General features: G+C 44.5%; 1 protein-coding gene across 1 annotated transcript in view; it reads left to right on the top strand.

The window, feature by feature from the left end:
* Positions 1-3198: 3198 nt before the first annotated feature.
* The window catches only part of LOC120978989 (calcium-activated chloride channel regulator 1-like), a 77140-nt gene continuing 72543 nt past the window's right edge, over positions 3199-7795 (top strand). Inside the window, exon 1 of the mRNA XM_040407474.1 lies at positions 3199-3291. Coding sequence (XP_040263408.1) covers positions 3199-3291 — 93 coding nt within the window. The remainder of the gene's footprint in view (positions 3292-7795) is intronic.

Below are 7795 nucleotides of genomic sequence, written 5' to 3'. Positions count from 1 at the left end.
AGGGCTCAGCGTACTAGATCCAAATGGGGGGCATGGAGGGAAGGGAGGGGCTGTAGCGAAGGGAGAAGCGCGGCACGCACCCCTACGTCATGCCACACACAGTAGTCGTTGAGCCAGGATTATTAACCCTGGCTGTATCTACACCATGCGCAGACATTCTAAGTACACATTACATAGCATAGAATCACAGTATATTACCAAACAATTGCAGATACTCCCATACTGGGCAATTGCACATGTATATATTCTTCCCTCCGCTGGTGTACTGTGGGGAGCCAAAAAGTGTTAAAAATCTGGAGAACCTCCTTTACTATAGTACAATGTTCCCTCAAATTACAAAATGTATTAATTACAGGATGACCTGTTAAAAATACTATCACTTGAAATCATAACTCTATGGGAAACTACTAATTGCTTCAGAAGTTTCCAAAATGTCAACCCAAAATAAGAAAGAAAATGAAGATTAAATAAAAATAAAATAATGGAAATATATATAAGGCTACTTTCACACTGGCGTTTTGGATTTCCGTTTGTGAGATCCATCATGGGCTCTCACAAGTGGTCCAAAACAGATCAGTTTGCCCTAATGCATTCTGAATACAAACGGATCCGTTCTGAACGGATGCAGACGGTTGTATTATCTGAATGGATCTGTCTGTGCAGATCCATGACGGATCTGCACCAAACGCGAGTGTGAAAGTAGCCTACATATTTATATATATACTAGCAGAAGGACCCGGCTTCGCACGGGTATATTTCATCTATTTCATTTTATGTTTCCATGTGTCGTAAAAAGATATCGACAGTTTCCCCCATAACAATGACCTCTACAGTACCCACCCCTTTAACAATGACCTCCACAGTGCTCGCCCCTTTAACAATGACCTTCACAGTGCACACACTGCCCCTTTAGCATTGACCATCCCTTTAACAGTGATTTTCACAGTGGCCACCCCTTTAATAGTGATCGCCCCTTTAACAGTGACTTTCACAATGACAGCCCCTTTAACAGTGACTTTAACAGTGACTGTCCCTTTAACAGTGACCGCCCCTTTAACAGTGACTGCCCTTTTAACATTGACTTTCACAGTGACCGCTCCTTTAAACAGTGACTTTCACAGTGACAGCCCCTTTAACAGTGACTTTCACAGTGAACTACCCTTTAACAGTGACTTTCCCAGTGACTGCCCCTTTACCAGTGTCTTTCCCAGTGACCGCCCCTTTAATAGTGACTGTCCATTTAACAGTGACCGCACCTTTAACAGTGACCACCCCTTTAACAGTGACTTTCCCAGTGACCGCCCCTTTAACAGTGTCTTTCACAGTGACAGCCCCTTTAACAGTGACTTTCCCAGTGACCGACCCTTTACCAGTGTCTTTCCCAGTGACCGCCCCTTTAATAGTGACTGCCCCTTTAACAGTGACTTTCTAAGTGACAGCCCCTTTAACAGTGACTTTCACAATGACAGCCCTTTTAAGGCCTCATGCACACAACAGTATTTTTTCACGGTCCGCAAAACGGGGTTCCGTTGTTCCGTGATCCGTTTTTGTTTCCGTGTGTCTTCCTTGATTTTTGGAGGATCAGCAGACATGAAAAGTGAAAAAAAAATCTAAGTCAAGTTTGCCTGGCATATGATAGGAAAAAAACGGACGCGGACGACAATCTTGTGTGCCTCCATGTTTTTTCACGGACCCACAGGTCATATTTTTTTGACGGACTGGAAACACGGATCACGGACGCGGATGACAAACGGTGCATTATCCGAGTTTTCAACGGACCCATTGAAAGTCAATGGGTCCGCAGAAAATAACGGAACAACGGACATGGAACACAACAACGGTCATGTGCATGAGGCCTAACAGTGACTTTCACAGTGACAGCCCCTTTACAGGGACCTTCATAGAGCTCGCCCCTTTAATAACAGTGACCTCCCCAGTGCCCGCCCATTTAATAACCGTGATCTCCACTGTACCCGATCATTTAATAACCGTGACCTCCACTGTGCCTGCCCCTTTAATAACCGTGACCTCCACTGTGCCCGCCCCTTTAATAACCGTGACCTCCACTGTGCCCGCCCCTTTAAAAACAGTGACCTTGACTGTGCCCGCCCCTTTAATAACAGTGACCTCCACAGTACCCGCCCCTTTAAGCAGTAAAGAAAAATTGCTGGGTTGTTATGAAAACCTGGAGTAAAACTGTGTTTATCGCAGTTGGGATTTGAAGAGAAAGACTTGCAGGCTTCTATTTGGGGGGGGGGGCTCATTTATTGGTAATATCTCTAGGGAGCTGAGACCCGGTCTAAAGCCTTCCCAGACACCTGATCTACCTGTGGGCCAAATTTGGTGAAGATCGGTCCAGTCGTTTGGTCGTGTTTAAAGAACGTCCAGACGTCTAGACAGACAGACAGACAGAAACTCATTTTTATATATATATAAGAGATATATAAAAGCCAGAATGAGCTGCTGCTGATAGCTTTTATGATGAGGGCAAGAACTTCTTCAAGGTCCAGTATAGTACACCATATACCATAAAAATCTAATGCACCCAGGGCTAAAATGAGCTGGTCATTCTGGCTCAGTGGCAGAGCAGTTCAGAACATGTAGTACTGGACTGGACTGTAGAGGCGCCACTAGACAATCAGTGCCTGCTCTCCTGCACTTCATTAACACAGGTGTTTTACAAGTAATGATCATTAAATGTTGAATATTATCTAAAGTTACCATGACCCAAGGAAGACCACTGTGCTTGTATCTACTGTAGAGAGACCATCAGATCTTATGTTGTAGATATGTATACTCTAATTAATCCAAAAATAACTATTTAACAGATATTTGAGTGGTTCCTGACTCTTCCTATGAACCAGAAACAACTTCAAATCTCATAATATTAGTACGTGCTATAATATATCTTTATTGTCTCAGGAAGGAAAAATAAGGAAACTTTAAATTTCTTCATTCAGCCAATGCTGATGACTCATCACAAATTACAAGCTCGTAAAGAGAATCATTTTCAAACTCCTCATAAACAAAACCCACACACAATTATGGATAAGATATAAGAGTATATAAATGTTACATACGAGGAAATAATGTTCATATAGCATGTTCATACAGTCGGCGTAATCGTTGACAATGGCCCCAAGAATTTATTTGGCATTAATTTTAATTTTTCACATCTTTGCTAAAAGTGAGTGTTCCATGGTAAAGCTAAATAATGGGGGATATGAAGATATAGTTATTGCTATTCATCCGAATGTCACGGAAGATCTGCAGATCATTAAGAATATTAAGGTAAGAATTGGAATTTTAAGCTTTAATGAATGATAAACATGATATTTATTAACCTTAAAAAGCTGCTCATTTACCTTTCTTTGGTGTAGAAAGGAATTGGAGGACATTGTGTAAAAACACAAAGAATCATGTTGATTTGCTATTTGCAAATTAAGTATATATAGTGATAAGCTCAGTGATTTCTTATCTGTGTTTTCTACTTTGTTGTAGTGCACTTGGACTAGCACAGGTGATAAACTGGGCTCCATATGCTGGGTACTGCATACTAGTTCAGTAGACACCATTCATGGAAGGAGAATGATGCATGCAGAAGTGGTCGAGCATACACATTGCCCGCTCCATGCAAGTCTATGGAAGATACAGTTTGTTCTATAAACACCACGTGCATGCTTAGCCACCTCTTCATGCATCTCGTCACATAAAGGGGTTTCTAAACTCGAATCCGACGTTTCAATGTCTTAGGGTATGACCACACTCAGTTTTTAAAGCCAAAATCAGGAGTGGATCATAAAAGTAGAGAAAGTATAATGACATATATGACTTCTGTTTTTTTAATTCTCTTGTGGTTTTGCAAGTGTGTCCATACCTTCAAAGTGGTCCTACCAGGTTTGTTGTAAAGATATTTGATTGAGGTCAGTTAATTCAGTATTTCCACGTAAAGTCTGAAAAATCCATTTGACACATTCATTCTTTTTCTGTCAGGCACTTCTGTCTGTCTAGGATTTTAAATTACCGTTTACTACAAACATTTTCATGTCTATGATGTTGTGATCAGGGCCACCAAAATGTTTAGACACACGTACTGTAGAGCTGTCCTTTTTTCTTTTATTGTATGACAATTCATTCTTGTCCTAGCTCTGGACAAATAATGTTTCTCTTCAAAAGCAATACTTAAAAAAGTTTTCCAAAATTTTTATACTGATGACCAGTCCTCTGGATACTACCACCACATAGTAAGCAAATACTACCACATTGCAATTACTGCATAAAACACACTGTAAAAAGACCAATGTTACCAGCATACACAGAACATACCAGTTCTACACAGACGCTCTGCAGACTACAGTTACATCCAGTAATTTACAGGTAGCATTCTCTAATTGGAGTTGCCCATTTCACCTCCAGGCTGAACTGGATGTACAGATGGACACATGTCTTTTTACAAACTATGTTACCTCCATCTGGCCAAGACCAGCATTAAAACTTAAAGGGGTTGTCTCACCTGGAATATTTGTGGCTTATCAATGGGAAATGCTACCAATGTCAGATAGGTGTGGGTCCTACCTCTGGGACCTGCCCATATCTCTAGAACGGGGTGCTAAAGTTAGGGAGAGTGCACGGCGCATTCTTTTCCACCCTCCGTTCATTTCTGTGGGGGTGCCCAAAAATAGCCGAATGGCGCACCAAATGGAATGGAGAGCACACGTGCAAGCTCAGCCACTGCTCGATTCACTTCTATGGAATTGCTGGAAATAGCCAAGCTAGCCAAGCTGACTTGGTGCGCTCTCGTGCTCCATGGGAGCTTCATTCTAGAGTGTGGGTCCCACCTACCACATAACTGACATTGGTGGCATATCCTAGCAATATGCCACCAATGTTCCATGTGAGACAACCCCTTTAAGGACTTCTCCCGATCATGACTTGTCATTGCAGCAATTTGACAGGCAGACATCTTTGCAGCACACTTCCCACATGTTCCCCACCTTCTAAATAAACTTTCCTTCCATAGTAATCCAGACGGTAATAGTACCACTCTTGGTGTTCCCCTTTTGTGCCATCTATAGGCGCCACATTGTCAAAGTGCCAATTGAAATACCCTTTACACAGTATATTGCCCACTTTTGACCTCTTTACTCAGTATTTATGTCCCCTTTTACTGTCTCACTCAGTACTCATGACCCCTTTCATGCCCCCACTCGTTAACATTGTTCCCATTTATCCCCTCCCTCAGTAATAATGTATCCACTTATGCCCCCTGCAGCAGCAGTTACACCAACATTAATGGTGTCCCCTTTTGATGCCCCTCTCAGTAATGTCCTCACTTTTCCCTTCTATAGCAAAAGTGACACCATCATTAATAGTTCCCCCTTTGTACTCATTTAAAGGCGTTGTCCAGGTTCAGCTCTGAACCTGGACATACCTCTATTTTGACCCAGGCAGCCCCTCTGATATGAGCATTTCATGCTCCGATCCTCTCCTTTCCCCTGCGCTGAATCGCACATTGCAGAGGTTTTTTAAGAGATCCGGTGACGTACTGGGCTCTCTATAGGGAAGTCTAGGTGAAGGCTAGTAGTGGGTTCGATGATGTCACCGGCACTAATGGGTGGGCTTTAGCGCTGCCCTAGCCTGTAAATCTTGCCCATTAGTGCTGGTGATGTCACCAAATACACTGAAATGCTCCGATGCTAATATCGGGGGGGGGGGGGGGGGGGGGGGGGTTTTGCTGGAGGGATGAAAATGGGGGTAGTCTGGGTTCAGCTCTAAACCCGAACAAACCCTTTAACCCTGATCCCGCAGTGACTTGAGACCTCTTCCTCTGCATCTATAATATTTTATAGACTCTAGTGTGTGATCAAACTTCAACTGCTTTTAACAATGGAATGTGTAGCATGGCCCCAGAACAGCCATTCTGTTATTAAGCCCCTGTAGAGGTCTCATGCAGATAAAGTAGCCAGGATGATCAGAAACAGAAGGCTCACTTTAGAGCAAACAATTCTTGTAGCTCAATGATGTATTTTAACACAAGATTTTGCTGTTAAATTCTACAGGGTGTGCAATATTGGATGGGGAATGTCCACATGTCAGGTGGCCTGGAAAATGGCTGGAAAGCCCTTTGATATGGCATCAAGCCAGACCTCTGCTCCATCTCTGAGGGAACGCCCTCTGCGCACTATTTTTACACTCTTCATTCTCTTTTATTATCCTTGTAGATCTCTTATATTCAATAAATTCTCCACTTAACACTTTGCTGCCTGTGAAACAAGAGACTTTTGTTTCCAGAAGCGCGATTTACCATATGCAAGTCTCTTATCTATCTTAACCTAGAGAATTTGTTGGCCTTATATAGATGACTGCCTTATTTTATGGGACAGCACTCAAGAGATACTGGAAAATTACTTGAGGGGCATTAACAACAATACCTAAAATGAGAACTAACTTAGGAAATTTGCAGTTGTGAAATTAGCTTTTTGGATTTGAAAGCCCTTTAAGGGATTGTCCAGTTTTATAGTAGTTTTGAACTAGCCTCTGGGGCCAGGGGCGTAGCTAGAAATGCATGGGCCCCATAGCAAAAAAATGTATGCCCCCCCCCCCCGTGCCATCCACAGATCCCCCCTCCCCTAAACAGTGCCATCCACAGATCCCCCCTAAACAGTGCCATCCACAGATCCCCTCTCCCCTAAACAGTGCCATCCACAGATCTCCCCCCTAAACAGTGCCATCCACAGATCCCCCCTAAACAGTGCAATCCACAGATCCCCCCTAAACAGTGCCATCCACAGATCCCCCCAAACAGTGCCATCCACAGATCCCCCTAAACAGTGCCATCCACAGATCCCCCCCTAAACAGTGCCATCCACAGATCCCCCCTAAACAGTGCCATCCACAGATCCCCCTAAACAGTGCAATCCACAGATCCCCCTCCCCTAAACAGTGCCATCCACAGATCCCCCCCTAAACAGTGCCATCCATAGATCCCCCCCTAAACAGTGCCATCCACAGATTCCCCCCTAAACAGTGCCATCCACAGATCCCCCCCTAAACAGTGCAATCCACAGATCCCCCCCTAATAACAGTGTCATCCACAGATCCCCCTAAACAGTGCCATCCACAGATCCCCCCTAAACAGTGCCATCCACAGATCCCCCCTAAACAGTGCCATCCACAGATCCCCCTAAACAGTGCCATCCACAGATCCCCCCTCCCCTAAACAGTGCAATCCACAGATCCCCCTCCCCTAAACAGTGCCATCCACAGATCCCCCCTAAACAGTGCCATCCACAGATCCCCCCCTAAACAGTGCCATCCACAGATCCCCCCCCTAAACAGTCCCATCCACAGATCCCCCCTAAACAGTGCCATCCACAGATCCCCCCTAAACAGTGCCATCCACAGATACCCCCCCTAAACACTGCCATCCACAGATCCCCCCTCCCCTAAACAGTGCAATCCACAGATCCCCCTCATAACAGTGCCATCCACAGATCCCCCCTAAACAGTGCCATCCACAGATCCCCCCTAAACAGTGCCATCCACAGATTCCCCCAAAACAGTGCCATCCACAGATCCCCCCCAAACAGTGCCATCCACAGATCCCCCCAAACAGTGCCATCCACAGATCCCCCTAAACAGTGCCATCCACAGATCCCCCCCTAAACAGTGCCATCCACAGATCCCCCCTAAACAGTGCCATCCACAGATCCCCCTAAACAGTGCAATCCACAGATCCCCCTCCCCTAAACAGTGCCATCCACAGATCCCCCCCTAAACAGTGCCATCCATAGAT

This window comes from Bufo bufo, chromosome 9, assembly GCF_905171765.1.
Source record: "Bufo bufo chromosome 9, aBufBuf1.1, whole genome shotgun sequence".
Lineage (NCBI taxonomy): Eukaryota > Metazoa > Chordata > Amphibia > Anura > Bufonidae > Bufo > Bufo bufo.
Note: the sequence above shows the minus strand (reverse complement) of the source record. Positions and strands in the feature narration are given on the sequence as shown.